This window comes from Diceros bicornis, chromosome 28 (assembly GCF_020826845.1).
Source record: "Diceros bicornis minor isolate mBicDic1 chromosome 28, mDicBic1.mat.cur, whole genome shotgun sequence".
Taxonomy (NCBI): Eukaryota; Metazoa; Chordata; class Mammalia; order Perissodactyla; family Rhinocerotidae; genus Diceros; species Diceros bicornis.
The window spans coordinates 24,738,937-24,765,905 of NC_080767.1; the positions used below are offsets into that span (position 1 = coordinate 24,738,937).

Sequence of the window (26,969 nt, forward strand, 5' to 3'; positions counted from 1 at the left end):
CATTTGTCTCTGAGACCTATATTCCATGTATGCAAAATAAGGATGCTAAATCCTGCCTCACAGTTCTTCTAGGAGAATTGAATGAGTAATTCAATGTAAGGTGTTTTGAACAGTGCTGTATTTATAATAGACACGCTCAATATTAAGTTCACTTTTTGTCAAGGTTCCTTCAACTCTTCTTATAAATGATTCTCTTCTATCCTTTCCTTAAGAGGTAATTAGGTATCTATAATGTTTTTCCCATCTCTTGACTACAAATTCTCTCCTTTGGATGACCTGCAATATATCATTCACCTTCTCAAAGCACAAGTGTCAGAATAGAATAGAACAGTTGGAACCATCTCACCCACTTAATCTAGACAACTTATTCCTTTAAAAGTTGTCTCTTCTACTGGCTCACTATAGGGACAGAATATTGGGTGAATATATTGACTTACATTGGAAGCCTCAAGGGATGCACAAACTAACATCTCAACTAAGATGAGCTTTTAACATTAACCAATAACCATTCATCAGTAATGCTACCTGCATGACAATTTGGATGAAGCCCAAATCCATGTGATCAGGGCTGCTTTGTTATAAAACTCACATCGACCATTCACATTGTTTTCAGTGTTATGGGCAACCACCGTAGTTGAACCATGAAGCAGCTCCTTAATATGACATTGATAAAGTCAAAGATAGAAGAAACCAAAGCCCTTTATCAGGGCTCCAAGGGGTCTGAAGGAGTTATTTTATCTCTTAGATGGAAGGAAAGTAACACTTACAGAGATATTGATGCAGCTCTCAAACTTTTGTTAAGGGATCACCTAGAGTTGTTGTTAAGAATATTAACACTTGGGATCGACTCATAGAGAATGTGATTCACTAGATCTGGGGATCATCAGCCCAGATGACCCAAATGCGGAAGACTTATAGGCCACAGCTGAAAAAATATTACTAAATTCAGTAAGTTTGGACCCAAACCCAGTCCATCTCTTCACTGTGTGCTTAGCAGGGCAAAAAGCCAGTAGTAGCCTTGAGAAGGCCTAGGCAAAGGAAGGGGTGATATTTGCCAAGGGCTCGGATGGGGGCTGTGTCAATATTTATTGCTCTTGCCAGCTGGTCTCTGGACAAGTGCTATATCATGCTGACCTTTCCTATAAAGGGCAGTAAGCATCAAGTATAACTATGCCCTAACACAAGTGCAGAATTCATTTTCTTCCTGAAGACTGGACCCATTACTCAACTCCCGCCCCACCCCCCGCCTCCAATACTTCAGCACCATGGACAGCCCAGGGTACCAGGCTGGTTGAGAGCTGTCTCTACTAAGAAAGGGCTGGAACTTGGCAGCTTATAGTTCACGGGGGAAGATGAGAAAGAAGAGAGTTGCCTCAGCCCTGGTCCCAGGGTGGCCTTGTCTCAATGGAGGCCATTTGAGGGAGGCCGCTCTTATCCTGATAGGCCTCATTACGATTTTGCTGTTTATAACACAGCCAGTGGCCTTAGGTGGGAACGTATATTATATTATGATCTGGGTATATAAATATATGTAAAAAAAATTGTACACTTACAATCTGTGTTCTTTACTGTATTTATGCTACATCTCAGTACATGTATAAATATTAATGCCAGGCAATGAAAAGGGATCAGGAAAACAGGCACCACGGTCACTTTGCCTCTTGCCTCCCTACATAACACTCTCATACCTCCAGAAATCAGAGCTAGAAACCCCAAGAGTCCAATTCATATACATAGTTCTTTGTTAGATCCTGCTGCACCCACATAGAAAACTGGATTCTGCTCCTTTCAAGTCCTAGTCTCCTTATCTGTCAAATGGGAATAATAAAGATAACTTTCGAGAGCTGGTGGTGGAATGGAACAAGCAATGTGCATAGATTATCCACCCTCAGGAGGCATTGGGATCACGCTGGGGAAGGTCTGTTTGCCTAGAACTACTAGAAAGTCATCCACTGACTTCAGTTATTAGCCACTCTCAAGATTCTTGCTGATCCCCAGAAGACTGAGGATCTTCAAGTGTTAATGTCTTCCAGTGGGTGTCACTTCCGTGGCAGGGTGGCATATAATGGACTCCCTGTTCTATTTTCCTAACTGAGAATAGCTACTCTCATCTATTTAGTTTCTTATACCTTCTTGTCCTGCCATGCCCCAGTTTCTGATGTCTCTTCTTTAATGGATCATTTTAGGAATAAGAGTAAAAATAGCTGCTATTTATTGAGCAATCACAATGTCTTAGGTACTCTACTGGTATTTTATATACATTATGTCATTCAATCTTTTCAAAATAATCCCCATTTTATAGTTGAGAAAAATGAGACTTAGGAGTTTAAGTGACTCTCCCACATTTCACAGAAACTAAACAATGGAACTGAGATTTGAACCAAACATATTTCATTTCAAGGGACATATCCCTAACCAAGGCATTATAATGTGTAGGGGAAGGGGGTTCCATTACGCCTCAAGACTAAGACACTAGGCTAGGTCCTCCTAGCATTGCCTGCCAGGTTTGTTCCATCACATCTCTAGTACTTGTACACTCCATGGTTATTTCCAAATTCTCTTTGATCTCTATGCATTCTCTGCCTGAGTTCTCCTTGACTCAGTCTCCCCTTTCTGCTTAGACATCTAGTAGAAGAATCCTGTACAACTATTAATAAATCTGCTTTAATTGAGGCAACATTCATTCATTCAACACATATTTATTGAGTAACCATCATGGACCAGGCAGTGTGCTTGTGACCAGGAATACAATATCTCTCCAAGAGGACCAACTCCTGCCCTCACAGACATTCCATTCGAGAGGCAGAAAGAGACAAGTCTACAGTCAGCTGTTTATGACACAGTTCAGAAGAAGAACCATTGAGAAAGAGTACCTTTTAATTCACCACGGTTTTGTCTATTCTTCCAAGCAATCACAATAGTTTTGCAGTTTTCATGGGTGAACCGTTGATTTTGCTATTTCCTATATATGTGCTACCTGAAAATCTGATAAATAGGAATTATAGGTTTCACACTAATCCTATGAGATAGGTATTATTATCTCCCTTTTTATAGATGCAGAGACTGAGGCTCAGAGAGGTAAGTCATCCACTCGGTGACAGAAGTGGCAGATTACAGAAGAAGTATTGGAATTCATGTTTGTATTAGTCTATTGTCTCTGCTTTTAGGCATTAAACTATTTACCATCACCTTTTGCAAGTTACTTAGCCTCTTGGAACTCCATTTCTCCACACATGAAAATAAATATTCAGAATCTGAATGTGTCTCTAAGGCCTAACACTCTACAGTAGTGACTGGTGAAGAAAAAAGGTAAGGTCACATGGCTTCAATAGTGCTCAAAATTTGCCCTATTGGTTTCTCCAACCTCATTGTTCACCATTCTTACTCTCCCATCCCCATATTCTAGCCACATCTAGGTTCTGGCAATTCTTCCAGTTCCAAGCTCCAGGAGCCTATGTGCCCAGCTGCGTCTGTAAATTTTGTTCTTTCTGCCTCCCTCCACTATCCCTCTGCCAACTCATACTCACAGTTTGCCTGCCTGTGTGAACATTTGATTTGACGGGGATAAAACAAAAGTCTGGTGCTTAGGTCAGAAAATCAACTGAACGTATATAAGATGAGAAATACTGAACTTATTTGAAATTCAAGCGAAAAACAAGCAAGAGCTGGTTCACTATGGTGAAGTGGGAGCAATCAGAGGATGCATTAATAGAAGTCTGGATGTTTCACAGAAAGGAGGTGAAAGTTCTACTTTGGACAGAACATACTGAAGGGATTGGTGTTAAGTTCTGAACATTGCAACTTAAAAATACGAGATAAATTTGAGTTATGCTGAGATACGGTTGACAAATACAAAGAAAGGATCTCAAAAACATCCAATACAGATCTAATTGGAAAAATATTTTAAGAAAATAATGGTATTAATATGGTGCTAGAAGTCAGAAGAGTGGTTACCTCTGGGGGGGGCATTAACTGGGAGGGGGCAGAAGTAAGCTGAGGGTGCTGGAAATGTTTTATGGTTTGATCTGGGTGAACTCTTATTTTTTTTTTTTTTCCGAGGAAGATCAGCCCTGAGCTAACATCCATGCCAATCCTCCTCTTTTTGCTAAGGAAGACCGGCTCTGAGCTAACATCTATTGCCAATCCTCCTCCTTTTTTTGCCCCAAAGGCCCAGAAGATAGCTGCATGTCACAGTTGCACATCCTTCTAGTTGCTACATGTGGCACGCCGCCGCAGCATGGCCGGAGAAGCAGTGCGTCGGTGCGCGCCCGGGATCCGAACCCGGGCCGCCAGTAGCGGAGCACGCGCACTTAACCACTAAGCACACTTAACCACTAAGCCACGGGCCGGCCCTGGGTGAACTCTTACGTGAAAATTTATAAAGCTACATACGTAATATGTCTTCTTTATTGTATTTACAATAACATCAATACAGTTAAAAACAGTAGTGCCAAGCGTTTGGACAAGCGTTTGGGGAAACGGTGCCATCACATCACACACATGAGAGTGTAAACTGAAAGGCACTTTAGCAATAGATATCAAGCAACTTAATCAGTTTCTTTGACCATGCTTTGTGAATGATTATAGTGACTACAGCGTCTCATTAATTCAAATTAATTGGATAAAGAATAAATGGTAGGATATAACATACTTGTAAAGTACATTTACAGGGAATGAGATATGAGTATTCTCTAGGACATTCAGGAAATTCCAACAAAGCTCAGACAATCTCTTCTGTCATATTTTTTCATTAGCAAATATTATTTTCCAGGGGGTATATATTTAGTTAGGAATAGAATCCACAAGCATGATAAGATACAATAGTTTCTCTGAAGTAGCTGAATCTTTCTGCACTCATATTTGAATTCTTCCTTTACTTAACAAACCTTATCCTTGCCCATGGAATAAAAGCAGTTTTTAGTTCCGTTAAAATAATCTAGAATTCTAAATGATAAGGGCGGTTCCCAAGGCCTTTGGATGCTCCATTTTTTTTTTTGGAATATAATTCTGAGGTTGGGCCATGCATGGAGGACCTTTGAGCAGACAAAGGTACGAGGCACCGAGTAGGTGTGGCGCGTTTCCAATGCTCAGCTCTTACCGTCTGCAATGAAGTGCTCAGGCACATGCAGAGTCACCTTCACGGTGAGTGGACAGGACATCTGACTGCCGCACACCATGGCCAGGATGCAGGAGCTCACAGCAATCAGTGTCAGGGCTGTCTTGTTCACTGGGCTTTTCAGCAAACCTAACAACACAAAGACACATAAGTCCATGAGGTGAGGAAATAGGAGAGCATGGCATTTGGAATCCTGTTATTTTCCAAATGGGAAGCTGGAAAAAGAAACCATAGTTTCCAATCTCTGTGTTTGCAATCACATCTCAGCGGCCCCTTGTTGATATCAATGGGCTTAACATCTCGTTTGGTATAGATGAAAGAAACAAGCTTCCTGAAAATTGTGGCAATTCCCACTCCTCTCTTCCGAATTAGGTTGGTCTTTCTTGATAATAATTAGGGGATATTAAACTCTCTACTCACTTTAGAAGCAAGTGAGAAGACATCATGTTGTTGAATTCATAGGGCCTAATGGAATGAGCACAGGTTTTGGAGTTTGACAATCCTGGGTTCAAATTTAGGCTTTAGTCCTCATTGGCTGTGTGACCTGTTTCAATCTCTGAACCTCAGTTTTCTTATGTGTATGATGAGGATAACCATAAACAGCTCACAGGTTTATTGTTGTGGTGACTACGTGGCATAGCGTATATACAATGTCTGTCATCTAGATGGGTTTCAAAGACTGGTAGAAGCTGATCAAATTAATTTAACAAGCATTTACTGATCACCTACTACGTGAGACACACATAGAACAGGATAAGAACAGATCGTGCTCCTCAGGAGCTTACAGGCTAGGGGGAAAAGGCAGGCTTATCCACAGCTAATTAGAATCAAAGGCAAGTTGTGTTAAGAGCAAGTAGAGAAGGCCTAGGATTGGGAAGGGGAGTTTTGCCTGGGAAAATTAAAGACACTTTCACGGATGCAGTAGAATGAGTAGATTGGATCTGCATGGCAAGAAGAGCACTAGGTCAGCACAGAAATTCTATGGACGATGTCCTCAGCCCCCACTGTGTCTCATTCTTTAGGCTTTGCTATTCACATCTACTTTCAAGCTTTTGATTACCATTTTTAGAGCAATGTCTCCCAAATTTCTATTACCTACTAGGCTCTTCTTTTGAGCAAACTTTTATGCCCAAACCTCTTGGACATCTCTCTGTGGATGTTCCATAGGCATGACAAAGCGACATGTTCAAAACTGGACACATTATCTTCTCCTTAAAGCCTTCTCCTCCTCCTTCTCCTGGGCTCCTCTACTTATTGAAAGCACCATTATTGAAACCGGCCAGAAACTTAGATATCATCTTTCAGTCTTCTATCTTCCTCTTTTGCAGCAGCTAAAAAGCCATGCTGTCCTATTTATTCTGTGTCCTTAGCATGTTCACCTCTTTCCTCTAACCTATTCTTGTCTGTTTGCTTGTGGGATGAGGGAGGTATGGGCACATCTTCTCATCTCACTCCCTGCTGGAAATCCTTGACCTGTTTTATAGCATCTGGCCACAGGATGAAGCCATGCTCATTAGCCTGGCATCCGAGGCCTTTCTTGGTGGGTCCCTACATTCATACCTCCCGTTGCTCTCTCCTACCTGGCCCAGGTGCTGGTGGGGCTGCATTATTGCAGTGCCACCACAGTCAATGCTCTTTGTCATGTTATTATTAGCATAGGTGTTATTTATTTTGCCTAGAAATCCACTTGTTTCCTTGTTCCCCCATCACTCATTGAAATTAGTCATCAACGTCTTCTAGGCACACAACTGCCTACCTTTGTTGTGTTTCCCAAAATATCTTATTCAAACACTAGAGTCTCGTCACCAGATGGCAAACTCCTTGTGGGCAGGCATTGTGTCTTTTGCTCATTGTATCCCAATGCCCAGCACAATGTCTGGCACATGGTAGAATCTCAGTAAATGCATCAAAACTTCTGGGGGTGATAATAACAATATGAGCAACCACATACAAGAGCCGACCAATTAAAAAGCATGCCAACCAACATTGCCAGACGGCTGAATTTTAATGGAACAAGAGCCCTTATGACAGCCCACTTTGGGAATTTTATATGGATATCTAGTTTTTGTAATAAACAGTGAGCTGCTTGAGGGAAGGGATCCCATCTTCGCCATCTTTATGTCTCTCACACCAAGCTCACCATCTGGAACCTAGAAGTTGCTTAATTAAAGAAAAGGGTCCTTGTCTTTATTGCCAGTCCCAGGACAAGGCATAGCTTATGGTAGGGACTATTGATATATTTGTGGTTGTTATAGTTGCCGAATATTTCTTAAATGGAAGAGTAGATAAAATAAAAAGATGGTTCTAGTGTCAGGAGATGGGAAATTTCTAAACCTAAAATGACGACAGGAAAAAGGAACATTTTATTTCTCATCTGGGAATCACAAGAAGCTGTTTCAAACTCTAACATAAACAGTTTAGTAGCTAAATAGCATAAAGCAAGCTAACATTGATGTTTTCTACTAGAAAGGGTATGGACTAGGGGTTGGTGCCTTGCATAGGTCTTGCCTTAAAGAGTCAACAAATTACCCCAAGTCTAGATATTTAACAAAACCCCCAAATAACAGCATCAGCACTTAATTTCCACTCTAAATTCTATGGAGTCAGTTTTGAGGGGAAGAACATGTAAGGATGAGTCCAGCATGGACAAATTCTTGGGAAGGTGAACCAGGTCCAGAGAGTGAGATGGGAAAGGTAGTTAGAGGTTCCTCACCCTGGAGAGGTAGACTCTCTGGGTGGACTATAGCATCCTCTGAGTCTCAAGAAGGCATCTCTCAGACCTGGCCCGTACAGGAGCAGAAACAGATGTGACCAACACATTCCTTTCACTAATTAACTGACTACCAGAAATACCACCCAGGCTCCACAGGGCTGATTTCCTGTCTGGGGGAAAAGGGCTGAGGGGCAGGCGTGGGATTGCTCATTGCATCCTGGACTCATGCTGGGCTAACTGCATCCCTTCTGCCCTTTAAACTTTCACAGTAATCCAGGGTCTTTAAAAGTCAATGGGGTGGGGATTGAAGTCACATTAGCTTATTGGCCCTCAGTTTTCTTATCTGGAAAATAGGAATACAGTGACTTATCATTCAAGAGTGTTGTGAGAAGTAAATGAGACAGCAAATATCAAATACCTAGCATAGTTTCTGACACATGGTAGGCCTTTGGTAAATGATCATTTCCAAGCCAGATATCAGTATTAATCTCACGATTGATGGCAGAAATCCGGACTTATTTACCTCTTTGTCCAACACTTTATCAGAACATATTAAGAAGTGAATTATTCTTTACAGAAACTGAAGACAAAAAGAGTGGATAGTAAGGCAGAGTCATAAGAAGAGGGAGGGAGTGGAAGGGAGAATGAGAATGAACAGCATCCTGGGGCAGCCATTTACTCAGAGAATGCCTGAGCCACTACTGTTGTCTCTGAAGTCCAGGAAGAAGAGAGCAGCAGGTTAAGTCTGCACTCAGGCCAGATGCCTGTGGAGCAGCCACTGGGGCTTGGGGAGTTTCCATGGCAACTGGACCTGGCAGAAACTTCACAGTGGGACTCAAACAGAGGTGACTTCTTAAGAGTTCCTGGCCCAGAGAACTGATCATCAGCACTTACCTCTGAGTAGGGGCTGCAGACAGTGGCAAGGTAGAAACTATCTATCCCATAATACCCACCACCTCCTCATCCAGACTATGTACTGCACTGCAGGAAGCAGAGATAGGGAAGAGAACTTCCAAGTGTCGACTGTTTACTGTGATCAAGGCACTATGCCTAGCACTTACATCCATCCATCCACCCATCTATCCATCCAACCAATTTTTAGTGAACATCAACTCTTTCCCTGAACTGTTCTAGGCACAGGGGAAATGATAGTGAACCAAACAGCCAGTGTCCTTGAAGCTTACATTTTAGTGGAGGAGAATTACCTCATTTAATCCTTACAACAAACTGTTGTTACTATCCCCACTTTACACACGAACAGAGGAACAGAACAACTAAATGACTTGTCTAAGGTCACCCAACTTGTATGTAGCAGAGGCCGGATTAGAACCAGTTATTTCTATCCTCTCCCCCATATCATATTATCTCCCCCTTCACCACAGAATAAAGGTCTCATGATGGCATGATATAGCTGCAGAAAGAGCACGGCTTTGGAGCCAGAGATGTCTATGTTCAAAGCCTGGCTTAACCAAAAAATCTCCAAGTGACATTTGCCAATTGATCTAACCCTACTAAGACAAAATATTTCCATCTGAAAATTGGGAACAGTGGTCTCCTTTCAGAGCTGGCATGAGGACAAAATAAGATAACACATGTAATTAGCAAAAAAGAGCTCAATAAATGATGGTTCCAGGTCATAAAATGAGCATCCTCAAATGCCTAGTGTCACAGTTACCCTTGGTTCACATCCCAGTTGGCAGTTCCCTTTCCATCACTTACAGGGGAGAGAGCTGTGCTGTAGCAATACAATTTCATCAGGGTGTATTGATTGCTGGAACTGGAGAAAGTTAATAATCTAATTTCCCTTTCATTTCCCCTCCCTCTTACCCCTCAACTCCTCTCATGGCAGCAGAGAATGGCATAAGATGCATTGCTTGAGAAATTCGACCGGAAATAACTCTGCATTGTTGATACACACGCTGCCTATAATTTGGGGTTTGATTGATTCTCGGTTTAGAAATGCCAGGTTGAGAGAAGAAAATCAAATTTAAGTTAAATTTGGAATTGAATCAATCACATTTTACAATGAAGAAAATAGATCTAACCCCATCAGACCACTGTGTGTGGAAAACTTAAAGCTGCTACTCCCATTGATTCCTTCCTCCTGATATCTTCGGGGACCGAGAGACTAGGTCCTAAGACGAGAAGTCATTTCTTTCTTTAAATGGCATATGGGATTGAGGTGAGGGACAGAGATTCTAGGAACTCAGGACATTAGCGGGGAGGAGGCCAGGAGGTAGAAAGTTCACTTAGATTAGAAGGAAGAGGCTGGGTTTTGGTTCCAGATATAGAAATTTAAATCCAAACTCTTCCACTGAATAGCTGTCCAACTTTTGGCAAGTTACCTACACTCTCAGAGCCTCAGTGTTCTAATCTATAAAATGGCAATGCTAATCCCTAACTGGTAGCAAAGCTGTGTGGATAAAATGGGAGATCATAGTTACAACACTAAACACACATACTCAGGGATCTATATGATCTTGGTGTCTTTCCTTTCATCTCAGTTCCTGAAAACCCCACTGCCCAACACTTGGCAACTACATGGATATCTGTAGGACATGTAGTACTTTGGCTCAAGCTGGAATTCTGGCTTTTACACTTGGCTGCTAGCCCCCGTGGACAAGTCACCCTACTCCACTTAGCCTTGATGTCCTTATCTGGGAATTAATTCGTTCAATAAATAGTTATTTAATGTCCATCTGCTATGTGCCAGATGTCATATTGTGTGCCCTATTATTTCCAGTGTCTATCAGCATGTATGAATAGATTAGCGCTCAATAAATATTTATCAAATGAATGAGTGAGTGAATGACTGAATGAATGCTTAAATGTTGTTGCCCATTCTACTAAGACGTATTAGTACTGGAATATTGCTATTAGCTCTTTTCTAGTCAAATGTATTCATTCTCTTTCTCCGACAAGGATTGGTCCCCACCCAGCAAGAAATCATGCAAAAAGTACTTGAGAGGCTACCAATCACTGCCTATGAGAGTGACCAGTGCAGATCACTGAAGTGCCCCATCAACCTCACAGAGCGCCTCAGGGGATTCCTGCTGCACCTGAGCTCCAGCATCTCTGTGCTTCTCTGCGTATTTCTGGAAACTAAAATTAGGACACATCGCTTGACAAGTGCGAGTGCCATGCTGGAGCAGGAGGAAAGAATATTTGAAATTGGGGCTTTCCCAGAATTCTAGGGAAGGTGGCCCCCTCTCCGCAGCCTGCCTCACGTCTTGATTCTGCACACACTACCTCAGCGCCATGGGGCATCCTTTCCCCCGTCTTGCTCACCTGAGACCAAGTGTCTCTTCATCTCCCCCTCTCTATCTCTGCCATGTACTAGTTTCTTGTGCTCTCTGGCTCTCTCACTTTGGCACTCTCAAATCCGTAGTATCCTTACATCATTTGTAATTTCCCCAATCTCCCACTTTCCATAGGATTTTCCCTTATAAGATCTGTGCAAGTGTTCACTCAGCCTTTGCATAGTTCCAGAGACAGCAGACTCAACCCTTACAAAGCAGCAATTCTACTCTCACACAGTTGTACTAAACCATCCTAGAACCTCACTCTAATAGTCAAATTCTGCTGTCCAAATCAAATAGGATGCATCAAATACCTCCTCTTCAGGGCAGCTATTTAGTTAGTTAAAGGTGGCAATGAGGTTGCCTTGGAGCCTCTTTCCTCCAAACCAATTATTGCTAGATTTGCTTTATTTGTCTAAAGTCGTATTTTGAGTCTTTTTATTCCACTTTCTATAGATTCGCTTTTTTTTTAATAATGGCTTTCCCAGTAAAGTATATATCATCATCATCATCATCACTACCACCGTCACTACTAACCTTTACGAAAACACTTATGTGCCAGACAACATAACTAAAAGTTTTCATCTAATATCTCACTTAATCTTCACAGAAACTTCATGGGATGCTGTCTATTATCACCCACATTTTACACATGAGGAAACTGAGGCCACCACTTGACAAAGGCCATGCCACTCAAAGGTCATAGGGCTGAAATGGAAAATGATTTGACTTCAGAATCCAAGGCTGTTTTTGTGTGTGTGTGTGTGAGGAAGATCAGCCCTGAGCTAACATCCATGCTAATCCTCCTCTTTTTGCTGAGGAAGACTGGCCCTGAGCTAACATTTATTGCCAATCCTCCTCCTTTTTTTCCCTTTTTCTCCCCAAAGCCCCAGTAGATAGTTGTATGTCATAGTTGCACATTCTTCTAGTTGCTGTATGTGGGATGCGGCCTCAGCATGGCTTGACAAGCGGTGCATCGGTGTGTGCCCGGGATCCGAACCCGTGCCGCCAGTAGCAGAGCACGTGCACTAAACCGCTAAGCCACGGGGCCGGCCCCAGAATCCAAGGTTTTAACCATTACCCTCCTTAACTTCTCTATCAACATGCTAGATGTGGTCTGAGCAGAGAAGAATCAGCCCTAACTACCAAACTGCTTACAAACATCAGCCTATCCAGTGGACCTGTGGTGACTATGTGTAGACTTGTAGTGGCCTCATCATCCCACCTGATGTTGACCGCAGGTCTTCAAGGGAACTTCTCCCTATCACCAGAAGGAACTTTACAAGGAGGGCAGATGGTGAGAGGGGCAAACTAGATGGCTGTTTCTCTCTGAGCCCCAGAAAATACTACATGGCCTCAACTAGTTCAGTGTGCTACTTGGAGCCAAATCATTATCTGTGAGGACACTGGGGAACACCTTTGGCTAGCCCTGCTCCACGGATAAGGAGAGTTTCTGTAGTGCAGGCCTGGATTGTGGCATCCTGTTGAAGATAAAGCCACTGTTAGCAGACACTGAATGGGGCTACAGACAACTGGCTATTAGGATTTCTCTCTGGCAGTTACAGATGGCTGTGCCTGGATGTGTGAAGGTATCTTCAAGATGATGACAATGGAGATGGTGACAATGGTGTTGGTGATGAAGATGGCACAGATAGTGCCCTATTTTTTCAGTTCTTATTAGTTTACAAATTATTCCCAAATATGTCATTCACTTTTCAACAAAATCCTATGCAGTAGGTATTGCTATTGCCTCCAGTATACAAATTAAGAACCAGAGATTTAATGGTGAACTCATGTTTAGACAGCAGAGGAATAACTGGGCCTGGGAGCCACATCTCCTGACCCACAGCCTATAGCTCTTTCCATGACACTATACCCAGGACCCACTGGTGAAGTGTAAAGGTAGGTTTAGAATCTGTGTCCCCTACCTCTGGACCCATTGACCACACAAGTGTATCCAAATGCCCCAGAGCCAGTGCAGTATTTCCCACAAAACAAAATGTATCTTGAAAATAAAAAATTTCCATTTTCAAATATTCTGGGGCATGGACCTGTGGTGACTAGGGGTAGACTTGTAGTGGCCTCACCTATATTCTATACATTCTATATTCTCTCTTAAAGTTATATAGAGTGTATATCTGGTATTAAAATCTCTGAAAAGGCCTGCATTAAATTCTCTTGAGCAGAATTTAACCTGATGCTTCCCAAAAGTATTAAGATATTGCAGAACCATTATTCTATTAGACAAAGTAGGAAAAACAATGAGCTAGTTTAATAATTTATACAAAGATTGCTGTTAGTGGTATCAGCAGCTCCCAATAATTAACTGTTGCCCCTATACCAGGCACTGTGTTAAAGATTCTATGTACATTTACCTGTTAAACTTCTCACAAGGCAGGGAGTACTACCTCCATCTAAAAATGGGAAAACCAAGATTTACCCACTGGTAAGTGATAGAGGAAAGCTTCACGGTCAGTCTTGTCTGACTCCAATATCTGGACTCTTCTGGTTCCCAAGTATTAAAAGGAAATGGAGTTTTATACTAACCCAAAAATATATCTGCACCCCCATGTTCAGAGCAGCATTATTTACAATAGCCAAGACATGGAAACAATCTACCTATCCATCAACAGATGAATGGAGAAAGAAGTTGTGGTATATATATACAAGGGAATATTATTCAGTCATTAAAAATAAACAAGAAAATCGTTCAATTTGCAACAACATGGATGGACCTTGAGGGCATAATGCTAAGTGAAATAAGTCAGACAGAGAAAGACAAATACTGTATGATCTCACTTATATGTGGAATCTAAAAAAAAAAAAAAAAAAAGCAAAAACAAAAACAAACTTATAGAGAAAAGAGATCAGATTTGTGGTTACTAGAAGTGGGGGTGGGGGGAAGGAATTGGAGGAAGGTGGTAAAAAGGTACAAACTTCCAGGTACAAACTTACTTATGAGATAAGTAAGTACTAGAGATATAACGTACAACATGATGACTATAGTTAACACTGCTGTATGATATAGAAGAAAGTTGTTAAGTGAGCAAATTCTGAGTTCTCATCACAAGGGGAATTTTTTTTTTCTTTCTTTGCTTTTTCTTTTTGGTGTATCTGTGTGAGATGACGGATGCTAACTAAACTTATTGCAGTAATCATTTCACAAAATACCTAAGACAAACCATTACGCTGTGCACCTTAAACTTGTACAGTGATGTATGTCAATTATATCTCAATAAACTGGAAACAATTTTAAAAAAAGAAAATCGAATTTTACAGTCACAGGAAAATATGTGCAAGGAAGGAAAAGAGGCAGGTACAAGAGGCCAGTTCAGAAGGTTAAAGACTATTCGACTGATATTTAGCGGGCTGAGGGAATGCATTAGGCGAAGGAAAAAGATGCTGTACTCGGTAGAGGAATCTGCAGTGTGCAGATGAGAAACCGTGGAGATAATTCAAAAGAGCTAAAGTTCTAGGAAGGCTCAGAAATAAATGGGAAAGAAGGAGGAAGGAAAAGTGGCCCTGGGTTTCAGATTGACAGGTGATCATCAGCTGGTACCGACTTACAAAATAAAATTTTTTTTAAAGACACAGGTGCTTGATTCCTGTGTTCACCCTCTTAGACTGTAGGCTGTTTAGACGCATTATCACATCCAGCCCACACCTCTGATGGGAAGAGGAGTGGCAAAGACGAGCTGGGGACCAAGTAGTGGGTGCCAAGGGACAAAGCAAAGAGCAGCCACAAGTTTCCATGGCTACCAAGGAAGATCAGGGCCAATCATCTCCCTTCTCCGTGAAAGGCACATTTCTAGCTGCTTTTGCTCAGAGCTTGCCAAAAAACGTCACTGTTCCATTCTCCTAGAAGATGTCACTGGACTTTGGTCCAAGGTTTGCAAAAGTAGGAGGAGAGAAATAATGTTTATTGTGCATTTAATATTTACTAGGTCTGCTGCGGTGTCCTTTACTTGCCGAATCTCTTTTATTCCATATGTCCACTGTAACTCCAGGCAATGCTGCCATTATTTGACATTGGAAAAAATAGAAACCCAGAGTTTAATTGACTTTCCCAAAGGCTCAGAACTAGTAAGGGGCAGAGATGGAATAGCAACCAAGATCTATTGACCTTTAAACTCAACATTTCTTCCATTACATCAGACTACCGCTAAATGAAGGAGGCTTCCTCAAATCTCTGTGCTCCTTTCTCCCCACCTCTTTCTCTTGATTTTCATACTGTACCTGAGAAATAATGGGAAACGAGGCTTTGCCTGATGGCCCATAAACCCTCTACTGCAGTTAGATTTGCCTGTCCCTTTCCTTGTCATGGGCTGCACGCATTCTCCACACCCATGGGTTGTCTTTCTACTTTTCCCAACATGCCTAAAGTAGACCTACTTTTCAAGACCAGAGATTTCCCGTCTCTGGGAAGTCAGCCCTAACCATCGCAGCTCACAGGAATCCAATACTCTTCTTAACTCCTGTCACATGTATCATCTGCTCTAATTTGAATCACAAGATCTCAGAATTATAGGTAATTGAAAGGGCTTTGACTCTAACACATTACGCAATACAGGTTGTTCCCTACAATGCTCCCCTCTGTGGTCATTCAACTTGTGTTTGAACATCACTTAAACTTCGAGCTTGTTAGCTCAAAAGAACACCCATTTCATTGATGATAATGATGATGATAATCTTTTTCTTGGAGCAATTACTATATATGACATGTTGTGCTAAATATTTTACAGATATTACTTTATTTGATCAATCATAAAGTTTTGTTAGCTCCTCATTTTACAAATAAGGAAACTGAGTCTAGTCCAAGGCTAGAAGGCTACTGAGAGGCAAAGCCAGGATTCAAATCCAGATCTAGATCCCAAAGCTCTTAACAGTGTACTACATAGTCTCCTTTCACCGCTAACCTTCAGTATGAGGACTATGTCAACGTGAAATGAAAATCTACTCCTAGGGTTATAACCAACTGTTCCTGCCCTCAAGAGTTCCACAAACTAGTCTCCATCCCTTCTCTCCAAGGCAGCCCTTTGGTTCTGAAGTTGGAAAGTAGGTTCCCCACCCTTCTTTTGTTCCAAACACAAATTCTGTCATTTGACTCCCACATGCAGGAAATAATCATGGAGCCAGGAAAGCAGAGCTGGAGGAGTACCTTTAGATCAGTTAGTCTAATCCATCATGCTAAGGTTAGGAGGAGGACAGGAAAACATCCTTGCCCAGAGCCAGACCTAGATCCCATCCGTCCCAGCTCCCACAACGTTTCTCAGTTCACCACTTGGGACAGTTGTTGTCTTTTCCTACCTTAACTAATATCTCTGGGAACAAAGACAGTACATCTTGCACCTCTCTCTTTCCCTGTGGCACTGGCCATAGTATCCCACATGTGAATGTATGTTAGATGGGCTCAACTAGGATAATTTGGTCAATATCAACACACAACCAAAATGAGTCATACACAAATATTCCCACAAAACAACCTCAACAGACTGGTGCAAAATCTAAAGCACAGCAGATTAAGGTAAGAGGAAGAACATGGACTTTGGAGGTAGAGAAACTTGGGTTAAAATCCCAGTTCTGTTATTTTCTGGCTGACCTTCAGCAAGTCTCATTACCCTAATCTGTACAATGTGAATGACATCTACTCCATAGGGTTGTTAGGAGGGTTAAATAGGAAAATATACATTGCATAGTAGGGGCTCAAGGAAAGTAGCTTTGATCATCATCATCATCATCACTAAACGCAAGACCAATAAATGCAGAGTTTGATCCTTGTATCCAGGAAACTATCTGCATAAATTCAGGATGGTTAGAAGTGGGAGAAAGACCACGTGGCTGGAAGGATAGTGAGTTTCCACTAAGGGAAGGTTCAAACACATGCAGAGCACCCACTAGGAGTTAGCACGTGCTAAACATCTGCTGGGCTCCTTGCATCCATTATTCAGTTTGTTCCTCACAACAACCCTTGGATCCCCCTTTTATGGATCAGGGAAGTGGAGCTTGGGGAGAAGTGGCTTGCTCAAGGTCACACACCTAATAAGCTGCAGAGCTGGTAATGTAACTCAGGTCTATGTGATGCTCCAAACAAGACATGGACAAGTGGTCCACGTTCTAAGACAATAAGCAGGGTTAGACTGGAGATTATGTCAGGAGATCACTCCAGATGAAGGATATGAGACATTTAGCCTTGAAGCAAGGAAGACTTAGATAGAGGGGCCTCTTGATGAGGATTTCATAGAAGACATCCAAATGTAGAAAAACGGAGAGGAAACAGATATTCCACATGAGCAACCATTGTGAACCAAGGCACTGGTCTAGGCGCTTGACTTGCATTGTTTCACTTAGTCCTTAAAAGAACTCTCTGAGTTAAGTACTGTGATCTCCATTTTATAAATGAGGAAAATGAAGCTCAGAGATATCAGACACTTGTACTAAGTTGCACAGTCAGAGGCAGAGCTGGGATTCAACCTAGGTCTGCCTGACTCTGCAACATCCGTGTTCTCGCTTCATACCAGGGCTTGTTTACCATTGGAGTCTGTTGCAGGTCTAAGAAACTAGAAGGAGCTTTGGACTGAGGAAGCAATTCCAAGACCCAGGGTCTTGCTCAGCACCCAAACTTTCACTCTCGCAAAGAAAAGCATTGGGGCCCCATGAGGTAACAGAGGATTCTGTCCTTTTCTGAGTGTAGGAGTTCAGCTGCTAAGCACCGGGGGGCTTTATTAGAACAAACACGCATGTATCCAGCTCTTTAAAGAGAGAAGCATTTTTTTCTCTGGTTTTCCAATCCATGGCCTCCTCTTCAGACCACTAATATTTCAGCAAAAGCACATTTGCATTGTGTTTCAACAGCCATCTGGAGATAAACAGCTTTGCCTTTAGACCTTTGAGGAGAGAATATAAAAGAGGATAAAAGAAGAAAAAAAATAATGAGAGGAAAAATATGTTCCTGTGAAGCATTTCTGCCCAAACACATTTCCATACAGAAGCCTCTACCCATTTCACACTGACATTTGGGGCCTAAACCTTTCAAGCCTGATGGTTTAAATATGCCACCTCCAAAAGAACAATAGTGGTCTTAGCCCAAGGGACATGCTAGACCTACATTCTGTCTTGTCCTTTAGAGGCAAGGAAGTGCCTGGGGGCTGTGCAAAGAGCTCTGTCTGGGAGGCTAGAGGCCAAACTTGAATACCAGCTCTGCCATTATTCATTATGCAACTTTAAGCCAATCCCTCCCCTCTCTGGACTTCTGTCTCCCTGTCTATAACACAAAGATATCCATTCATTCAACAAATATTTATTGAAGGCCCACTCTACATTGAGCCCTGTATTGTGAGCTGGGGATCCAGAGATCAGAGCCATCAAGGGTCTCAATGTCCAGAGGAGTAGCAGACCCCTGAACAGAGAATGTAGTGCAAGCGGACCACCATAGTGGTAGAGGTCAGTGCAGAGGAAGGGACCTCTAATCCAGATTTGGGGGTAAGAGAACCATTCCTGAGAATTGAGGCTTGTAATATGAGAGTTAGCCCATCGGAAAAACAGGACATGTGGTCCAGGAGAATGAAACAGCAAGGGTGAACAGGGCATTGCACATAAACTGGAGTGGCAGGAGCAACAGGTACATGTAGTACAATGTCGGCAGAAGAGGCCAGAGAGGTAGGTAGGGAGCAACTCACAAAGGAAGTCATGGTCCACTACAAGGAGAGTGGGCTTTATCTTAGATGATGTCTCCAGTCCTCTCAGGCCAGCCCTCCTGGCACTGTGCAAACCTGAAACACATCCTCATTCACTCACTTTATCAACAAAGATGTGGTAAGTAACTACTAAGTGCCAGACATTGTATTGGGTGCTAGGGATACTACAGGGACTTCATATCCCAAAGAGTGGGATCCAAAGACCCTGTGACACAGGATGAGATCTATAACTGTACCATTAAGGCAGAAATCTTATTTTGCAAAGACAGTCTATAAGAATATCAGAGGATGTTTACACCAGGGGAGGATGAAGAGCATCCTGGATAGAATTTGAGAATCTGAAGCTTGATGATAAATCATTCTTCAAGTCTATGGATGCGAACAGGCATGAGCCACCTGAAATGAAAGAAAGATCTGGTTTGGAGAAAAGGAAAGAGGGCAAGGGGACTGAGGTGGGCAGCTTCTAAAACATCTCACGATGATCCTTGCCTCCTGGTATTCACACCCTTGTGTAATCCCCTTCCTTAACAACTTGATTCTGTCAAAAGGAATTCAGCAAAAGTGTGGGATGTCACTTCCAAGACAAAGTACAAAAGACTGTGACTTCCATCTTGCTCACATTCTCTCTCTTTCTTTTCACTTTCTTGCTCTGGTGAAACTAGATGCCACGTCGTGAGCTGCCCTATAGAGAGGCCCACATGACAAGGAATGGAGAGCGGCACCTGGCTACCAGCCCTCGTGGAAGTGAATCATGACAACAACCACATGAAGGATCTGGGAAGCAGATCCTTCCCCACTTGAGCCTTCAGATGAGGCCACAGCCCTGCTTGACAATATCACTGCAGCCTCGTGAGAAACTCTGAGCCGGAAGACCAGTTATGTGGTGCCTGGATCCCTCACCCGCTAGAATAAATATTTATCGAGATAATAAATGTTGATAAATAAATGTTTGTTGAGATAACACGTTTGTTGTTTCAAGCTGCTAATTTGGGGGTAATCTGTTACACAGTAGTAGATAATACCAGGACCTATGTAAGTGAATAACTGAGAAAGTCCTCATCCCTAGCAGGAGATGCAGGGACCTCTAAGCTTAAAAGGGACCTTGATTCATTTACAAAAGGTTCCCCGAGCACTTGGTGTGTGCTATGCCCTGGGCAAATTGCAGGACTTTCCAAGGAACTAGGCACAGCCCAAACCTGAAGGGACCACAGTCAGGTAGGTGAGGTCAGGAGGATACAATAATGACACTGTACCAGGATAACTGCCAGGTTGTTTTACTGAAGACTTCACAACCTGGTAAGAGATGAGAGGAAGGAGCCACCGAAGTGTGCTTCACAAAATCAGGGCCAGCTTCATGGAGGAGGAAGTTCCCTTTATCTCTAGAAAGGCATCTCTCTCTTGAAGACCCTATGTTTACACATCAATTCTGGAGGCTAAGTTGGTGAAATGGAAGGCTTATGAACTCTGCAATCAGACAAATTATGCTTGAAACCCAGCTCAATAGTTTCTTAACACTGTGAACTTAGGAAATCAATAAGAAAGGAAAGGCTAAGAACATGGATGGCCCTTAGGGTCCCACAAAGCTGGACAGAAGCACCAGCACTGCCCATTTCTAGTTGAGGATGCTGGCACAAGTCACCTGATGTTTCTAAGTCTCAGTGTCCCCATTTGCAAAACAAGAACAATTAAAATACCTACTTCATAAGATTCCTTGAGCTAAACCAAGAAGTTTTTAGCATAGTGGCTGATAATATGAAAAGGCTCAGTAATTGTTAGCTAATATTGCTGAGAATGTTACTTAATTTCTTTACGCCTCTTTATGCATGTAAAGCCCTTAGCACACTGCTTGGTATATACTGAGCACTCAGTGACTGTTAGCTGCTATGCCTATTATTATTATTATTATCAGTGAAGGCCTTAGACCCAGTGAACTGTTATGGTGCCCCCTAGACTAAAGGCTGGCCAGCAACAATGCATCCAGGTCACATGTCCTTGTGTATTTATAAAAATGTTCCCTACCCCACCCCCAGGGGCACTTGGCTCCTTGTGCTGGGATGGAAGGGCACAGATTATTTCTGCAGTAGGAGCTGTGCAGAAGCCTCACACAGGTAGAGATGGCAGGGATATGACAGCAGTGCCTCCCTAAGTAACTGTAATTCACCTGGAGCTTCCTGCATGTGCCATTAAATTTATGGGACAGCAATAATAGTAAGAACATTAGGGCATATTTATTTATAAAATGCTCATACCTAAACAGCCTGAAGAGCTAAAACAGAACGCCTACTAAATTTTATAGAAACCTATGTATATATGTGAGGATATGAATCTATGTGTAAGTGTATAAGAATTGAGATTAGGATGTAGGCACGCTTGGAGTAGAAGTAACAGCAGCCCCGGGAATCATAACTATGAATTTCTTCTTCCTTTTCAATCATCAGCCAGGACCAGCATTAGTGATGCTGCCTCCTTCTTGGTCTTCCAATAGTCAGCAGCTCAAAGAATGGAAAGTACCATTGCACGAGTCAGCAGAGTTCAAATTCCCGGCTTCACCTGTTTCCGGCTACGTGACCTTGGGATGGTCACTTCTGTTTTTATAGTATCAGGTTCTTTAAATGATAAAATGGGCATAACAATACCTTGGTTCTACTCAAAGTCTAGTGTGGAAGATAGGTAATCCCTCCCTCCTTCTCCCCCTTCCTTCATATTTCAAAGTACAAAGGACAGCATACAGCAAAGTTGATTGTTTTTATAGACTAATCTCCCAAAAAACCATTGTCAAAGCTTATTTAGTAAAACCCTAGAACTAGGGAAAGAGGAATGTAGAACCTGTCACTCTCCCATTGACTCCTCCTTCCTCAAGGGCATGGACTCTGCCTTATTTTCTCTAACACTTGACCTGGTCCTGAGTAGCAGTTAAATTAATATTGGTTAATGAATAATGGATAAATGAATGAATGGACAGAGTCCCCAACCAATCAATTATTTCAGAGAGAAGGAGCAGGCTTCATGGGATCTTTCTGAGGGGCAGGAAACAAAATCCAGTCTTTTCCTCTTTGGTGTAGAGAATGAGGTGAGCATGAGTTTCAGCTGAGGTATCACTTTGTCTCAGAAGAAAAATAATAGCTACCATGGTTAAGTACTTAACTCTGTGCTGAATGCTAGACTAAAGGTTTCACGTGAAAGTATCTTATCTAATCCTTATAACACCCCGTGATGGAGTTATTGGTACTACACCCATTTTACAGAGGAGAAAATGAAGTCTATGCGAACGTAATTGCCTACCTAAGATCACAGAGCTAATAAAATTTGAACCGAAGATGGCTGACCCCTGAGTGCAGTCTCCAAAACTCTCTGCCACACTGTCTCCCAGGTGACAGCCTTTTGACCCATGAGAGGAGATCCCCCAACCCAATGTAGCCAACTCTCCAATACTGCTAGGCTCAGGGAGCCAAAACAGAAACAGACATGGCCCCTATCCTCATGAATTTTTCAACCTGGTGGGGGTGGGAATTCACAGATGTGACTATATCATTTGCACTCTGATTCATGCCCAGGTGGAGAAGAACAGGGTGGGATGAAGGGGTATATCAGAAGGATCTCTTTTAAAAAGGAACAGTTAAGCCCAGTCCTGATGGTGGGAAAGAATAGTGTTCCAAGCAGCAGGATGGATATTCCAGGGAGGAATGCAGTGGGAAAGGTGATGAATGACATGAGATGAGGCTGGAGAGGTGGGCAGGGGCATGAAAGGCCTTGAAGGCCAAGTTAAGGAATTTTCTCTTAACCATAAGAGAGCAGGGGAACCACTGAAAGGTGTGAGAAAGGAGGTGGCATGATGAAGCTATTTGCTATAATGCTCGATTTGTCTTTGGGCAGAGAATGGCATCACTATCAGACTGGTGCTGAGAGCAAGAGGTGACATGACCTGATTTTGATGGCAACACTAGGGATGGAGAAACATCATCAAATGCAAGGTACATTTGGAGTTAGAGTTGCTGGCTTATGATGGGTCAGATCTTCTGGGAAGTGAAAAGGGGAGGGCATAAGTAGTGTTTCAACATCTATACCCAAACTCTACTTCCAGGGAGAATTTCTTCAACAAGTCATCTCATTGCCACAGAGAAGTGCAGATAAGCACAGAATCTCCTAATAAGAGGATATTGTGCCCTTCTTCATCCAGAGCTGAAGACAATATTTTCACCCTCCTCTCCAGTTTTGATTATTCCTTTATCATTCACTTGTTTATTTATTCTTTAATCAACAAATATGTACTGAGTTTCTGTATTTCCTATGTGGGCCAAACTGTGCTAGGCACTGGGGATACAAAGAAAGACAAGATAGCAATTTCTAAGAGTTACATCCCTGGTTCATCGGTGGGATCAGAACAATGGCGCACTAGAACTGGCTCCAACTGGCTCACAAGAGCTAACTGTTAAATATTCAAGAATCTGCATAGTAGTTGTTAAACCTAGTGTCTTGAAATTGGACACAGTAGGAGAATTTACACCATGGAAATTGATAAATGCTACAAATAAGCCTTTTTACATTTTTTTCTTCAGAGAGCCAGCTTGCCAGCCTACCACCACTGATCAGGTTACCTCAATGGGGCTGACAGTCTGATGGTTTCTCTTCTAAGTTCAGAGAAGTCAGAAATTTATGCAGAAACCTGGGTCATAGTACAAACTACACACCAATCCTTTTTTAAGAAATCTAAGAACTTCAGGGCCAGATCATAGACTTTGCAGTCAGATAGACTGGGGTTTGTATCCCGCTGCCAGCACTCGCTGATGATCCAGATCAGGCAATTTACCATTCTGACCCTCATTCCCTTGCCTTTAAAATGGAGATAATATATACTTGCTATGATGCTTATAAGTGCTTTGCAGAGTGCCTAGTACTTAGTAAGCACTCAGTGAATGATATGTATTATTATTGTTGCTCTTCTTTTTCCTAATATTTTCTAGTCTATCCCCTCACTCTGTTAACCCTTGATTATCCTCAGTAGCATCCAGCCTTCATTTACACACTTCCCTGCAACAGGCATCTCACAACTCTCAATGCAACCCATTCCATCTACAGTCAGCTCTGGCTAGAAGAAAGGTCTTTCTTAGCCAGATAACAGTATGATTTCTGCCAAGAGGCTTCATTTATTTAATGATGTGCTGTGCAAATATTTGCTACACGCACATTAAATTATTCAAGTTGCATCAAGGTCATAGAGCAAAACAATCAATGATGCAATATAAATTGTGTCTACTCCACTGATGAACTTGTCAAAGGAGACCAACTTGGAACTAGCAGACTTGGGTTTAAATTCCAGCTTGATATTTACTAGCTATGTGACTTTAGGAAACTTATGGAACCTCTCTTTGCCTTAGTGTCTTCACTTTTATATTTGTACTCTGTAGGTTGTCATCAAAGATTAAATTTTTTAATGTGCCCTCCATGCTTAGAATAGTATCTGATAAATACAAGCTAAAATGCCTCATGATACAGAGGAGGTAACATCGTTTCTGAGAACCCTTGCCATGCTTTGTGGTAAGTACTAGGAGCATAAAAACGAATAAGAAACAGGACAGTACACATCAGCCATGGATGACAAAGTGCATTAGTGGCAGATGCCAGTTTTAAAAGGAAGAAGCAGAGGTTCAGGATGCCAAGTCATTTGCCCAAAAGAAGTATGTGTTCTGTGCATAAATAAGAGTCATCAGGGTCCAAAACTCAGGGTCATTGCAGCTCATGATTAGTGTTTCCTGGTCTGCAAAATGAGGACTAATAGCTGCACCTAACACATACGTTATTGTGGGGATTACATGAAATAGCATATACAATGTATCTGAAACGGAATCTGGCACATGGTAGGTGTTCGACAAGTTACTGGCTTGAGAACAAATAGATGTGACTTTTCTTGAGTCCCCAGAGGACCTGGCTGTATGGCAGCGTGGGATTAGAACAGCCTATTTTCATACTTATTTCTTTCCTCTATTGCGCTCTCCCTTTGACAAAGCATTAATTCTTGCTTATTCAAATTCAGCCCAATTCCAATTCAATTTCTTCTTTTTCTTTATGAAAAGATAGCTCCCCCCAATGTGCTTTGCTGATTTGTAGTTTAGTTTTATTATTTCGAGCATTTACATAGGCTCATTGGGGAGAGGCCGCCTCTCTGTTTCCAGGTAGTGTCTTTGCACACAGATAATTTAAATGCATCTGAAGTGTCCAGCTTGAGCCCTTGACGTGCAGGAGGGAATCAAGTGGATAAATCCTGAAGTTAGTGGGAGGCTGTAAATGGTATATTACAAATGCACATTATGTGATTTGCTGTCTAAATTATTAATGCCGGTCCAGGCTGTGACTTGTTTACATTCTTTGAACAAGGAAATAAATACTGTCATCCTTGAACGTTCAATGGGAGAATGAAGAGAGAGAGAAGGCCCCCGATTCAGTCCTTAGAAGACTTTCTTGCCCGTGTGCAAGGAGAGAAGGAGGAAGGAAGAGAGGAGGGATAGAAACATTTGGAAACCTACTATGTGCCACATAGTATAATAGTTTCTTTGCCCACATTATTTTGCTTAAACTCATTACAACACTGTCAGTATTTCTACAGATCAAGACAAGGGCTCAGGGAAGCTGTGTTGCTTGCCCAAGGCCATGTAGCTGGTAAGTGATGAAGCTGGGACTTTAAGCCAGGTTTGTTCGAAGGATGAGCCCTCCTTTGTGCAGCACAATGAACTCTGCACAGCAAGGAGCATGACCCCATTTGGGGTCAATTCCAGCAGGATTGGCCCTACAGTGAGTTTGCTAAGTGGTCTAGTCTGCCCCCAATGCCACAGCCATATATTTGTCAACATATCATCTACCCCTGCCTACCTGCCTGATCCAGTCATCCTTAGAGCATCTTGGATGATAATAGGGCCACCACAACCTCTAGACAGCCACCCTTAAACCACTCAACAAAGCCTAGCACCTAAAAGGAGCTCTGTCTCTATAGTACCTTCATCTTATTAAGTAGATACACCTTTGCTTGCTTCCTGACTCAGAACCCGCTATGGCACTTGTTAAAAATGCAGTCCCTGGGCTCTACATAAGAGCTGCTGAACAAGCATCTCCAGGGGTGGGACCCAGAAATCTGAGTTTTAAACAAGTTTTTTTTTTTTTTTTTAACCCTCTAGAATTGTTAACCGTTGTTTCTGCAGATGAAGAATCAGAGAAAGGTTGTTTAAAAATCTTATAGAGATAAGCTAGGCATTCAATGGACTCTAGACTTCAGCCCCAAGCCACGCCCTTGGGTCCCGTGGGTGCTGATGCTCTCAGAGCAATGACGATAGTGTAGCGTGTGTGTGCGTGCGTGCACAAGTGCAAGCTCTTCTATCACACTGTATAGAAATACAGAAGATGTATTTCTTTCAAATTAACTTCATAAATGATATTTATGTGGAGTGAATGGGACACTTCATATTTCTCATATATAACAGGTTAACTAGGCTTGGAGAGAAGACTAGACTAATCTTTATTCATGACCCTATCAATTGGCAGGAAGGCTACGGAGCCAGAAAACTTTTTGAGGGGCTAGCCTTGGCTCCAAACCACCACGTTTACCATTGCCATGCCTCAGGCACACCAGGGGAGAGGTTAAATAGAATGCTGTGGCAGCCTCAGAAGCTCACCAACCCTGTTGCATTCTCTTACTTCAGGTGCATTCCAGATTAAGTGCAATTCCTATGGACTAGCCTTGGAACACAATCATATTAGCTTATGTAGATTTTTGTTATATACTTGCTATGTCAAGTGTAGTTCTAATTCAAATATATCACATGGTAAATTGTCAACTAGGGCTATTCTTAGAAATAGCCATGGATTATAACTTTGCTACTCTTAAGGTGAATCTCTTCAAGTTAAAGAACCATTTGGGGCTCACCTGGGCACCCGGGTATCTCGATAGTTTTGTAATGTTTTTGGTCCACTAGAAAGTAAGTCAACTTTTGTGGGCTAGCCTGAGAACTTTGCCCTGTTTTTTATGAGGAAGCACACTGTGTGTGCCAAAAGATTGTACAAACAAATTGCTGGCAATCCAGTGGGCCCCTGGGCTGGGCTCCTAGGGTTTGTAGCAAAAACTTCCTAGGGGGGTTGCCAGCCATAGGACCACAGAGCTG

General features: G+C 42.3%; 1 protein-coding gene across 4 annotated transcripts in view; it reads right to left on the reverse strand.

Moving 5' to 3' along the window:
* Nucleotides 1–26,969, reverse strand: part of ASTN2 (astrotactin 2) — an 831,863-nt gene that overhangs the window by 496,069 nt on the left and 308,825 nt on the right. For all 4 annotated transcript variants that reach the window (XM_058523878.1, XM_058523879.1, XM_058523877.1 and 1 more), the window contains one exon: nucleotides 5,099–5,245. In XM_058523878.1, the coding sequence (XP_058379861.1) occupies nucleotides 5,099–5,245 (147 nt within the window). The remainder of the gene's footprint in view (nucleotides 1–5,098; nucleotides 5,246–26,969) is intronic.